Below are 13,473 nucleotides of genomic sequence, written 5' to 3'. Positions count from 1 at the left end.
ACTCACGATTCAAGGTTGTCGTCCATCATTGGAATGAATGCTTATGCTCAGGTCACCTTCTCCATTTTATATAGTCCAGGATCCCAGCCAGGGGATGGTGCCACCCATAATGGGTGGGTCTTTCACCTCAGTTAAAGCTGTCAAGGTGACCTCCCCCACTCTTGCATTCCCATAGTCCTGTCTCTCAAGTGATTCTACAGTCTGTCAGGTTGACAATAAATACTAACCATCGCAGATGGTGTGTAAGTACTCATTTCCAGCTCTGTAGACAGTTATAATGGATAATCCCTCTTGTGGCAAGAGTAGATAGCAGTGTTCTATAGAACCAAGAAGCTTCTTTAGTGCACAGGGGATATCCCCATTCTGGAATATGACTGATATAGTGGTTATAAACAAAACACACCTTTGTGAGACTGTAACACTCAAGTTATTTTTTTTTCCTGTGAAAATTGACAAGGTTCCCTACTGTTCCTAAGGCTTCAATTTCATCAAAACCACAGGGTTTAGTAATACCTAACAGTCCTACTAAGTGATTTTCTTTGTCGCTTATTTGTTCTGTCAGAAGGTAAGCACAACAAAACAACAAAAACCTCAAAAACCAAACCCCAAACAAAACACTAGCTTTGGGTATTGTTGGAAAAGTCAGAGAAATGACTTACCAGGTTTTCACCTGGTCTTTGAGGTCACCTGCATATTGGCACCACTCTTTTCTATCTGGCAGTAGAAGTCCACTTTAAACAGTATTGGGGCACACTCACCTGTTGTGTCAGTTGTTAGTCTTCCTTCTCTAGGGGATGATGGCTACACAGATTAATTTCTGCAGTGATAGAAGCAAAAAGTAGCACGATTCTAATAGCAAAATCAGCCTGGAAACTATTCTTTGGGAAATGACATGCTAATGAGAATGTTTTTTGCTCCATTAAAATGGATTTATCACCTCACAGGGTTGGTTTTAGGGAGGGAAATAGTGTATATTCTCTTTCTCTCTCTCTCGTTCATCTCTTTTTAACTTGGTGAAATAAATTACAACAGCGTTCAGCTCCTTTGAGTTGCTTGGCTCAAGTGATGGATGGCATAGTCTTTGTTCCTAGAATTGATTTTAGGCGTTCTGTACCTGATGTATGTTTTTGCACTCTTTTCCCATTGTGCTTGGTGGCATTGCACGGTATTTCTCATGGTGCATGTTGCCTGTGCTGGTCACTCTCACATACGTGGGCTTATGGACCTAAGAACACTGGTAGCTCCTATTTTGAGTGATGTCTAGGGTTCAGCATCCAGACATGGTGACCATTAATTCTGTTCTCCAGGCACTGGGTCACCTTCACGTGTAGCTATTGGAGACTCTGTGAACACACATTGTGGAACCCAAGGCAGGGCTAATGAAGACATTAGGTTTGAAGGCTATTTGGGGAGAAGAAATGGGATTTTGTTTTCATTTTTTTCTTCAGACCACCTGACCCTTGCCCTAGACTAGTTCAGTGCTATCCAGGTGGCACAAATGGCCATCAGTGTTCTTTGGAATTCAAGGCCTCTCAGCCACTTTACTCTCAGGCGAGCCCCTTTGGAGTGTCCATTAGCACTGGAGTGGAGCCCTGTGCACATGTTCCCTGGGAGTGGGGCGCCCTCCTTGGCTGGACTTCTCTCCTGTGGTTCATCATTTTCCTGATCGATGCTTTCCCTGTCTCTCTTGTCACCTATCCTGCCCTTTGTCTTTCGTTGACTCATGACAACTCTCTCATACTCGGTGGTGATGCTCTTTTGTGTCCCCCTGTTACTGTGACCCATGGGTCTCTGTGCCCCTTTGTCTCCTGTGGTCTTGGTTGCCCCATGCCCTCCAGGCTCGCGTTGGACGACGCCATTCGACACAAGCCGCTGAACATGTCATCCCGTTTCTCACCCAGGGTGGCAGGGGAGAATGACTTCCTTCAAACTGTCATAAACAAAGTCATTGCAGCCAAAGAAGTCAACCACAAGGGGCAAGGTATGTATCTCTGTTGTTTCTGCTGTGGGCATGTAGGGAATCTGGGGTGGAGTTTTCTTGGAACTTTTGGGACTGGGTGATGCTTGTTCCTACTGGATGGGCAGCCTGTTCAGACTGTCTCACCAAGAGCCTTTGTAGGTTCCTGGGAGCCAGCCTCCCAGATGAGTGCGGAAGAGGATGGAGAGTGGGATGTGGCTGGGGCTATCTGAAGAAGCCTGGCAAATGGGAAGTTCCTTTACTCCTCCTTCTTCCCAGCACTCCCCTGTCCTCTCTCTTCTTCCCTTAACAAAATACTGGAAGGCTGAGGTTGTAGCTCTTTTGAGAGAGTGCCCGCTTGGCATGTACAAAGCCTTGAGTTCTGTCTGCAGCACTGCATAAAATAGGCTTTTGATGGTGCTTGCCTATAACCCTAGTAGTTGAGAGGCTAAGGGGGGGTCAGAAATTCAAGGTCATTTTAGGCTCTGTGAGACCCTGTGATGGTAAGCCAAAACAAATAAGCAAGGAAGTCTACAAGAAAAAAGTCAAAACAAATAAGCAAGGAAGTCAACAATTAAAACTAAAACTAAATGCAAAACCCATAATAATAACAACAAAAAGTCATCAATGCAACACCTGCCCAGAACCCATGGCCTCACCTCCTTGTTGTCTCTCTCTTCTAGCATGGGCTCTTGTCCTGTCATAGTACTGCCAATGTTCTGTAATTGCCCCCCTGTTCCTGCAGTAGAAGTGACTCTTTATTGTTTTTGTCATCCAAGTAGCCTCCCCACTCCTTCCCCCCCCACACCTCCCGCTCCCCATCCTGCTTGTAACGTTTTTTAATACCACACTGACTTGTCCAGCAGCTGACCTTCTGCTGTTGGAGCTAATGAATGGATCAGCTTGGGCTGGTGACAGTTGGCATTGGGCTGGCCAGGAGACCTGCCAAAAACCAACTGCTTATCAAGCCCCACCTCCTACATGGAGGAAAGTAAGTGAGAAATTGGGGCCTCTAACCGGCTTTTAGCATTTGGAAAAACACATGCATCAGGTTGGTCCTTGATCTGGTGCACCAGGCTGTGTACTCAGAGGAGCTCAATTGAACAGCTGCCCTCTCTACCTCCAGTCTTCCAAACCAGTTGTTTTCATTGTCCCAAGCAGTGTTTAGTAAGTCTGAAGAATGTTCTGGAAAGGGAAGGTCTTATAGATCTCTGCAGTGAGCCTTGGCTTTACCCCACTCTCTGACCACCCTCACCTAGATTGTGCATGGATTATAGCCTTTGTACTTGGAGCAAGTTTTAACTGAACCAGGCCCCACCCCTTGTAGATTACAGCTCTTCCAGTTTGCCCTATATTTGCAAACCACAGGGAGGTAAGAGTTAATGCAGGGTCTGGCTGCTCCTTTATTCCTGGATCAGCAACCCTCATCCCCGCTGGTTTCCAGTTCCTTTTGCAACATTCTCACACAGTCGTGTTTATCACATAAGAAAATAGAAATGTTGTTAGGCTGACATCTTAACAGCCAGGCTCATGGGTCACAGCCAGAATCCATGAGCTGGACAGCAGTGGCATGGATGCTGGCTGGTACCTGGATGGGGCTGGTAAAACTGGTACCTTGAACTGCCTACTAGAGAGAAGAGAGAGGTTTCAGGCCACAGTGAGAATGAGAGACAAGAATGTTCACAGCATTTTAAAAAGGGGGCTGCAAGTGTCTTCCTGAATCAGAATACTGAGTCAGCACTGTTGTTGCTCTGACCATGTCACCAGGTTAGTTTCATCTTGACTTTGAACCTTCCTCCAGTGTTCACACTTAGAATCTAGGTCATTCCTAGGAGACTTGAGGGAGGTTCGGCCAGGGCAATTGCTGCTGGGTGTTCTGGGCTCCTCCCATAGGCATCTGTTTCCATAACAATGACCCAGGTACCTTGAGTTGCCTGCTTATCTTCCCAGTCAGTCAGAAGACCTAGAATGGAGGACATGGAGGGGATGGTAATCTTTAAAAGAGCCAGTGGATTTTTCCATGCTTACCTCCCATGTGCCTCCTCTGAGCTTGCTCCATCCCTATACCATCCATTTTCCTCATCACAAAGGCAGAGTCTCACAAACATCTACAGTGCTGTTAATTGAACCCAGGGTCTTGTGCATGCACAGTAATTGCCCTTTAATCTGCTTCTGTTTAACCCCACATGATTCTGCTTTCTCCCTATGAGTTCTCATGTGTATATATGGGCAGCAGAGCCTCATACCCACACCTGCTTCCCTTGTTTGAGAAGGGGTGAGTAACCATTCTGCATTTTGTCAGTCGGGTGGAACACATATCAACTCCAAACACACTTATTCTTTGAAAACAGGCCTCATTTTCCCCTGTGAGGAAGGTATTTTGAACGCTGTGTAATCAGGGCAATTTAATCTCTGTATTTCAGTTGTAACAAATTGAATTGTGTCACCAATATTCTACTTTATCCACATAGATATTCAGGCTGTTGGTTAGTGTATTTGCAAGGCAGCCTTTCTGATGTCATTTAATGTGACTAGGTTTAGTTTGCTTGACTGTATGGCAGAATAAGGGGAAAGGGGGACAAGATGAAATATCCAGCCCCTTGCATGACCAGAGCTGCCCGTTGGCTCTTTGCACTTTAGTGTGAATTAGAAAAAGGGACCCTGTTGACTGGGTGTGTGTGGAGATGCAGCTAGTTCCTGGGAGCATGGGTTAGGGTACACAATCTAGGCCCTTCTCAATTCTTGGTGATCACATGCAGTGCATATCTTGAGACACAGTACAAGTACCCTTTCTTTGGTGCCACCCTCTGATGTCATTCATGGGGACTTTCCTGTACTGGGCATCCCTCTCTCGTTGAGACTGCCTCATGATCTGGAATTCTATATCTTAGAGAGAAAGGCAAAGGAAACTTGTAGAAACGGGCCACCTTAAACAAGATATGCTGACCATTCCTGGGTCTCAATTGACTATGTCTGTTGCTCTACCCCATCTAGTTTTTGCTCTCTGGGATTTGCGCTTTGTCCTTTTCTTGGCAGTTTCTGCCCTCCCTTCCACCTGGAGGCCCAAGGGGACATCCTTGTTTCTCAGTGCCACCCACACTCACCTTCCCTCTTGGATCTCACACTTTGACCATATGGATGACACCTTTCCTAGCATCTCATTCTTCGCAGCCCTTCCTCAGCATGACCTACAAGTAGAGAGAGGCTTCCACACATGCTTCGAGACACTCTTTCTCCCCCAACGTTGTGCTCCTCAGACTATCTTCCGGATCAGGCTTTCAGTTTGGGGTGTTGCAGAGCACCTTCTAAGGGTCATGCCCACAGCAGGCACTGCCTCTGAGAGCCACCTTCTGTCCCCTTCCTCCTTCCTGGTTCTGTAGTTTTGACTCTCGTGTTGGTCTTTCCAACCCCCTCCCCATTATTAGGCTCAGATAGTAGCTTCCTGTAGCCTCTACTAACTCACTATTTTTCCTTTAACTTCCACCTCCAGCTGTTAGGTTATTTTCAGGTCAGATTCCTGGCTCACTCCTGAGCCCTGTGGACCTCCTCAGAGCACCATGGTCCCCACTGGCCTCCAGATGCAAGCCTCTAGGTGGGCAAGCATCTCTAAGTCTCTGCCTGCCCTTCTCAGCCTCTGCTGTAAATGCCACCTTCTGATTTCTTGTAAATTGAGATAGTTCAAAAGAACTTTTTGTCCTTGGCATACATACGGAACACTCCCCTCCATCCCATGGTCCCACTCCTTGATCCCACAGGCAAGACTGTACCTAGACTGAATGTGTGTCCCTGTGCTGGGTGCCTCTTCCCTGGACATTTGCATGAATATTTGCCCATTTGTATTGCTGCTCTGTGGATTAGCAGTTTCTTAACTATTGAAATTGTTTTCAGCAACCCACTTGTAGTAAATGTGACTTAGGTGCCTTTTTTTTTTTTCCTTCAGGTTTGTGGGTAACCTTGAAATTACTTCCTGGAGACATACATCAGATTCGGAAGGAGTTTCCTCACTTGGTGGACAGGACCACAGCTGTGGCCCGCAAGACAGGGTTTCCAGAGATTATTATGCCAGGTAAAGTTAGCCTCACTTAAGACCTTTGGGATCTCTGCAGAAGCCACCCGCAGTGAAGACTGGTGTGTGCACAGCACAGTGATGTGCAAGAGCTCTTATAGTGAGAGCAAGTTCAGCATGAGGCCAGTACTGTGTCAGGCCCAGGGTTGTTGTGAATAACTTTAGTTCACAAAGGCTGAAACCAAACACAGTGGTGGGATACACACTTTGGGCCCTGGGCCCACCACTATAGGATTAGCTTTTCTCTAATGGCAAAGGTCACTTGTGGCGGCATGGACACCCTCCAAGCATGGAATTAGGTATCTGATCAAAGGCAGGAAGGGAAGAAGGAAGGAAGGAAGAGAGGACGGGAGGGTCAGTCATATACCCATGCTACAGGTCAGAAGGATGATGCTTTCCTTGGGAACGGCTCAAGGTGTGTTCATTACCACACTCATGTGGCTCAGGCTCAGCCATGTGTTTTAAGCTACATGAACTGATACTTGGGTCATTTTTTTTTAACATTTATCTTTTGTATTTAAACACACTTTCCAGTTTCTAAATAAAATCCATATCAACAATCTGATATTAATTATTGATATCTGCCCTTGGGACAAATGTTCATGTTTATCTTGATGTACAATTTGGTTTGCAACTCACGTTTGTTTGAGTAGTCTGGGTTGGGCCATAGAACGATCTTAGGCACTTTAAGATTGTTGTTGAACTAATCCCAATCAAAAATTAAACCACAGCCCAAAGTCACATGGGCAAATGGGCATTGGAAATGGTGATTTCCAAGATCAACAGGCACGGGTAGCCTTTTGTCACAGATCCCTCTTGCTGCATATTTTGCTGAGATGTGTCTGGTTGCCTAGTGTGCTGGCTGCCACCGGCATTGCTGTTCTTATTGCATGCAACCATGGGATGTATGCTTTCCATTCTATTCACCTTTCAGGACTAGTGTGGGTTATTGGCTACTCTGTCAGCTGACATGACAGATAGCTGAAGTGGGCTAGCCTGGGTAACATTCTTGTTCCCTGTATAGGTATGGTATGTCAGTCTTATTCATGGAAATGAGCTGATTTGTGGACTTACTCTTTACAATTGGAACTGAGATGCACCTTCAGGAGTGCATTTGTTTGGTCTCTTAGGATAGCCTCACATTTACAGGTGTCTCTGTCCCCGTCCTCCTCCCCACTTCCCACCTTCCTTTGTTGTAATAAAATACTCTGACAAAAGCAATTTAAGGGCAAAAGAGTTTCTTTTAGCTCATCATTCACAATCTAGTTCATCATGGTGGGAAAGTCGGGAGAGCAGGAGGATGAAGCAGCTAGTCACATTCATCTGCAATCGCACGAGAGCAATGAATGCAAGCAAGTTCAGCTAACCCTGCCTAGAAGATGGGTCCATCCACAGTTAATATAGATACTTCCACATCAGCTTATGTAATCAAGATCACCTCCCACAGGCATGGCCAGAGCCCGTCTTCCAGGTGACTCTAGAGCCTGTCATGATGACCCTAAAATCTAACTATCCCATATGGGAAAACTGGGGATTTCCTGCTCATGCTGGTAGAGTTTTCCTTGTAGAACATAAGCTTACAAAAGCTTGCAAAGCTAAATCCAGCCCTTCATTTAAGCCCATGATTGGCTTTTGGTGAACCCATGCTGCTGACCATTGTTCTGGTGAAGAACAAGACTCTACAGGCTGAGTGGCTGCTAGAGAGGGAGTCTAGCTGGAGTGAATCACCCTTGTTCTCTGTTGGCTGAGTAAGCACTGGCCAGGCGAGGCACCAAGTCCATGGTGCTGGTGGTCTTCAGTCAGACTCCCATATTTACTCCAGTGGAACCTCTGCTTATCCCTTTTCATCTGCTCCGTGAAGGCATGCGTCATTGTACAGTAGGAGAGCCTGTGCTGGCACACTACTGCTGATCCTTAGACATGCTCATGACCCCTGATGGCCTGGATCTGTTTTGAAGGACACAGGCAGGGGAAGAAGCCGAGATATTCATGGAACTGGGAAGATGGTAGCATCCAAATCAAATCTTCAAACAACTAACTTCCTCTTCTAGTGAGCCCAGCCTTTGCTGAAGGTCTGCGTGGTGCCCTTCAGTGGGGTTTCTCCACTGCAAATAATGTCCTTTTTTCTGTGATGGCTCAGAAGCAGACCTCTGCAGGAATGATGAACGTAGGCGTGAGGCTGTGGGCTCTATCCCTTTGAGGCCTTGTAGCTCATGTTACTACTTTACCTGCCGAGGTTTTTAGGAAGCTTCTATAGTTCTCAGATAAAAGATTATGGTTTTAGGTGCTAGGAAGATAGCTGAATCAGTAAACTGCTTGCAAGGACCTGAGTTTTAGATTCCCAGAACTCACCTAAAAAGTGCTGGGCATGGTGGTATGTGCTTGCATCCCAGTGGATTGGAGAGAGGCAGATCCCTGGGGCTTATTGGCCAGCCAGCCTAGTTGAATTGGTGAGTTCTAGGCCAGAGAGAATCTGTCCTAAAACACAGGTAAATAGTACCTTGGGAACAACAGTTGAGGTTGTCCTCTGGCCTCCACTTGTATGTATGTACAACTGCACATACAACTGTATACATGCAGCATACACGTAAAGATTATGGTTTTTATATTTTGATAGAATTTTCAGGCTAAGAAATGTACAGTTGATGTGTGGCAAATCAATAAGGCTGTTAAGTGGTGAGTTAGCCCAGGAGATGAAGGGGTTAACTGAGGTCCCACAGCTGATAGTGGTAGTTCTTGGGTGGGAAGTTTAGCTTCCGGTCCCCCAACCCCACTCCCAACCTCATACTTCAATCTTTTTAACCTCTCTTGTGGGAAGTATCTGCCATGGCAGCTCTGCTTCCCTCCTGAGCAGCCTCCATGACTGTGGGAGCGACCCACTGGGACCATTACAATAATGACTTTTAAATGCAACTTTAATTTAATAGTTGGATACATTAAAAGCCAAAATAGAGCAATTTTTTTCTTTTAGGAAAAAAAAGCACGCGCGCGCGCGCGCGCGCTCGCACACACACACACACACACACACACAAACTCACCACCAACAAAAAAGCAAGGAAAGGCTTTTTTCCCTGAAGAAGTCTTCATCCTTACCCACCACAGGGGTCCTTCACAGGCTCTGGTTGACTGTGCAAAGTAGGGTTGGGAATGGGTGGGGCAGGCAGCCTGGGAACTAGTCATTAGCAATGATGCCTCCTCTCCATCATGGTGCTAAGGAAGCTTGCAGTTTTCCGAGTTCACATGCTTGCAACAGAAAGAAGTCTCAGCTCATTTGTTCTAGTCTGCTCTCATCACAATTAAGGGGCCATTTTTATTCTAAAATGTATGGGGTTGTATGTGGTGGCCAGCATTGTAATCCCAGCACTTGGCTTAGGTGGGAGGACTGCTATAAATTAGAGTACTTCCTGGCCTATAAGAGAGATCATAAAACAAAAACCTAAAACCAATCCCTTCCCCAAACTCTATATAATTCTATTTTATTCTTCCCACTTGGGGTCCTGACAGCTGCTAGAAGTGAATCACACAGAAACTTCTCTGTGACCTGTCCCTTGTACCTGGCTCATGGTTCTCGTTCTCAGTAGACTTTTAGTTCAAGGCTTGATATCAAACAGTTCAAAGGAAGCTGGTCTTGCCAGTTCTCTTTTGCATGTTTGAGCTGGCTGCTGAGGACAGGTGATTTCCGTTAGTGATATCCCATGGGAGGATCATAAGGTCTGTATTGCTCGTAAGAGGCTACAAAGGGACTGGGTTCTTGTAGCTCCATTAGTGGCATTGCAGCCACTCTGGGCATTTCGAAGAGATGCAGAAGTGAAGTTGATGTGAATTGGTTTTACCATGCCTTAGAAGCCCAGGCTGTTTTGTAAGAAATATTTCAGAACTATCTAATACAGTATTTAGAATATTCCATTGAGGAAGCGCTTCTGACAATTTGGCTAACTTCACAGTTACACTATGAGTGATGGATTGCTATTAAGGATATAATTTTTTCCCCCCAGGTGATGTTCGAAATGATATCTATGTGACGTTAGTTCAAGGGGACTTTGATAAAGGCAGTAAAACGACTGCGAAGAATGTGGAGGTGACGGTGTCTGTCTATGATGAAGATGGGAAGCGATTGGAGGTATCTCTTTTTTGCTCTATCTCGTCCATACAGTTCAAGTTCAGCTTTGCACATGTCTGTCTTGGCTCTGCTGCAGGATCTGAGGTGTTCTTGATAGGCTGTGTTATCTCATCTGTTGTAATGTATGTTGGCGATAGCCTCCTTCTTTCCTGCTTGCCATTGTATCTTGGGGGTCCTGGCTACCAGCCTGTCTCAGGGCATCCTGTGGATTTTGTCCACTCTCTTTGCCCAGTCTTAGAAAGGGTTCTTATTTCTTGGCATAATCCCACATGCCTAGCAAACACAGTGGTAGGTCAGAGACCATTGCTTTCAATATTTAAGAGATAAGGAAATGGAATCTGAGAAATAATGCTATTTGCTCAGGGTCAGAGAGTGAAGTAGGCTTTTAGGATCATCTAAACAAGCTGTGACTCAACCGGTTACCAGGACCTCCTCCCATAGCCAGAGCAGCCAGCAGAATCTGCCAGAATGGCTCAGAGCCTGTGCTTCCCTTTGATGAGCAGACCAGGTATCCTTCTAGGTACCACTGGCCTGGACAGCCATGGCTGGGCTTGTGCCTGGGTTCAGCTGTGTCCAGCAGGGCTCACACCTTTTCTCTTTGTCTGGTGTCATTCATATCTCTAGAAACCTTGAGCTGTATGCCTTAGCCTCTTAAGCTTTAGTGGTATGGATCTGGTTTATGTTTGGCAAGCAATGTTCATGTCTAGAGGGATGAGTCTTGCCATTTCCTGTTTGGTGGATAACTGTTGCTTCTAGACCCACTGAGTAAATTAGGCTTGTATTCTCAGATTGTAATTGGGGAGAGGTCAGAAGAAGTGGTGGTCAGGGTTAGTCCCATGTGTCATAATTGTCTGTACTTCCAGGGTCTGAGACTGTGGTTTAGACTAGCCACTAGCAGAGGCAGACCTGCCCCTTCATTTCTGGGAATGCATGCCAAATGCAGTGGTTTAATGGCACCCTGGATTGCTTCTTCTACTCCTTTGGTGATTACAACAGGAATATATAGGGTAGATGCTGTGATATCTAATGTCAACACTTTAAAAACCAAATGTGTGTGTGTGTGTGTGTGTGTGTGTGTGTATGCTCATGCATGCAGGAGTCAGTTCTCTCCACCTTGTAGGTCCCAGGGATTGAACTCAGGTTGTCAGGCTTGGCAGCAACTGCCTTTACCTACCAAGCCACCTCAGCTGCCATAACCCTAACATGAACTCTTTCTTTGTGCCTTCTCCTAAAGCATGTGATTTTCCCTGGTGCTGGTGATGAGGCGATCTCGGAATACAAATCAGTGATTTATTACCAAGTGAAGCAGCCTCGCTGGTTTGAGACTCTTAAGGTATTGTGTTACTATGGTCATTTCATCCCCTCTCACCCTGTGGGGGGCTGATTATGAAGTCCTTACTCACTGCACAAAGCCAAGTTGTTCAAGGTTGTTAAAGACCTTCCCTGGTAGTTCCTTTAATAATAGATTTATCCTTATTTCCTTCAAATGTAAAAATAGGACTTTGATGGAGATGAATTGTCACATCTTCCACATAGCTATTGTCTCTCTCTCCTTGAGTCTGGAGTATATGTGGCCTGCTGCCTTTGTAGCAAATGGGCAGAAATGGGGATGCCAGCGTGTGTGTGTGTTTTTGTTGAGAGGTGGATCTGTTTCTTTTGGCGTTGACAGAGTCCTTTCATCATGTAGCCTGCTCACAGCACCATGGTACCCCACTGTAGTCTATCCTCCCATCCCAAGAACCTGAATTACAGAAGATGAGGAATGGGCTCTGGATGTTGACATGATCATTCAGGCAGTCTCTGCTTACATGCAGCACACATGAGGCCTTGTTCTTTGGCCATAATGTACTAAAAAAGCTTTCCTGCTGCAGTTGTGGAGGGGAAGTAGACACCTTTATGTGGGGGCTGCAATGAAGATGTGACTTTCAAAAAGAGAATCTGAACAGTGTGCATCTGAGTGTTAAAACAAAAAAATATCTGGCTGTCTAGCAGAGTTGGCTTGGTGTCCTTCACAATATTATCTTGTTTAAATTTTCAAAAGACATTTTGCCTTTGGCGGAAATCAAATAAGGATAAGATAGACAGTGTTTTCATTGCTCTGGTGCCGGGATGTTTATTGGTGCCAGTAACCAGGCGAATTAAGCACTTCCTGCTAGAGGATATTGGGAAAGGTACTCACATGTCCCCTTTTGATTCTTCAAGGTGGCCATCCCCATTGAGGATGTGAACCGGAGTCACCTTCGATTTACCTTCCGACATAGGTCCTCGCAGGACTGTGAGTAATGGGCCACTTTATCAGTCTTTGTTTTCAAGGGAAAAGCTTAGCAGGGTACCTGCTCTGGATGACTTTAGGACATGGATGTCATTTACAGTGATATCATGGCTCCTTGCCTATTTCCTTCACCTGAACTGGCCCCTGAAGAACACCACTGAACGGATCTCAGGAGGGTTCCTTTTCTACTTTCCTCTGGAATGGACAGACTGTGCACCTGCTCCTTGCTCCTCTTTCTCATGCCTCTCTTCCTTGCTTTTTAAAGATTTCATTTTTACTCTATTTCTATGTGTGTCTGGTGTGGGTTTGTGGATCTGAGTGCAGTGCCAGTGGAGACAGAAGAAGACTTCAGATACTCTGGAACTGGAGGTGTACACCGTTGTGAGCTGCCCTATGTGGGCTCTATGGACTGAGCTCAGGTCCTTGGTAGAAGCTCTCAACTGTGAGCCATCTTTCCAACCCTCTTGTTCTTTGACTCACCTCATCCCAGTCTATCAGGAAAGTGACTGAAACACAGCAGATCATTTGGAAAATTGCCTCTTAGTACTCTTAGAATGGAGAACTTGAACCCTTTTTGTTGTTGCTGGTGGCCCTTGACTGCTGGAGCTTAGATGGAGCTCTCCTAGACATTGGTGCAATGTTGACCTTGATACCAAGCCTCGAGGAGTGAACCTGTTTTCACATCTTCCTTTCCCCCTTCTGAAAGAATTGTTCACTGATTACTGGGACTGGTCCCATCATATTGGTTAAATTAAGAGCCTGTTAAAGATGTAGCCCCATGCTAAACACTGAGTTATCACAGAAAGACTGTGCAATTACTTCCTGTCCTCCGTTGCCTGAAATGTGTAACAGTGAGTTGGATTTGAGAAGGGGGAGCTGTGTGATAGTGTGCCTCAGATGACCATGTGGGGGCCACACAGGAGAACAATTAGTTCTAGACTCTATGGCCTCCTGCAGATTCCTAAGCATGCATCTGTCTGAACCTAGCTTAGGACAGAAATGCCACCCTTTAGCCTGTCTTCAGCACAGTGTTGGCTCCTGAGAGGTCCCTGTTGCTG

General features: G+C 45.9%; 1 protein-coding gene across 3 annotated transcripts in view; it reads left to right on the top strand.

Moving 5' to 3' along the window:
• Positions 1-13,473, top strand: part of LOC100773370 (dedicator of cytokinesis protein 1) — a 495,025-nt gene that overhangs the window by 82,279 nt on the left and 399,273 nt on the right. For 2 of the 3 annotated variants that reach the window (XM_027409106.2, XM_035442142.1), the window contains exons 12-16: positions 1,839-1,981; positions 5,898-6,023; positions 10,019-10,143; positions 11,378-11,476; positions 12,346-12,418. In XM_027409106.2, the coding sequence (XP_027264907.1) occupies positions 1,839-1,981; positions 5,898-6,023; positions 10,019-10,143; positions 11,378-11,476; positions 12,346-12,418 (566 nt within the window). The remainder of the gene's footprint in view (positions 1-1,838; positions 1,982-5,897; positions 6,024-10,018; positions 10,144-11,377; positions 11,477-12,345; positions 12,419-13,473) is intronic. The other variant, XM_027409107.2, reaches the window with a different exon arrangement.

The sequence above is a fragment of the Cricetulus griseus genome, chromosome 3 (genome assembly GCF_003668045.3).
Source record: "Cricetulus griseus strain 17A/GY chromosome 3, alternate assembly CriGri-PICRH-1.0, whole genome shotgun sequence".
In the NCBI taxonomy this organism is placed as follows: Eukaryota; Metazoa; Chordata; class Mammalia; order Rodentia; family Cricetidae; genus Cricetulus; species Cricetulus griseus.
This window is presented reverse-complemented; position numbering and strand designations above follow the sequence as displayed.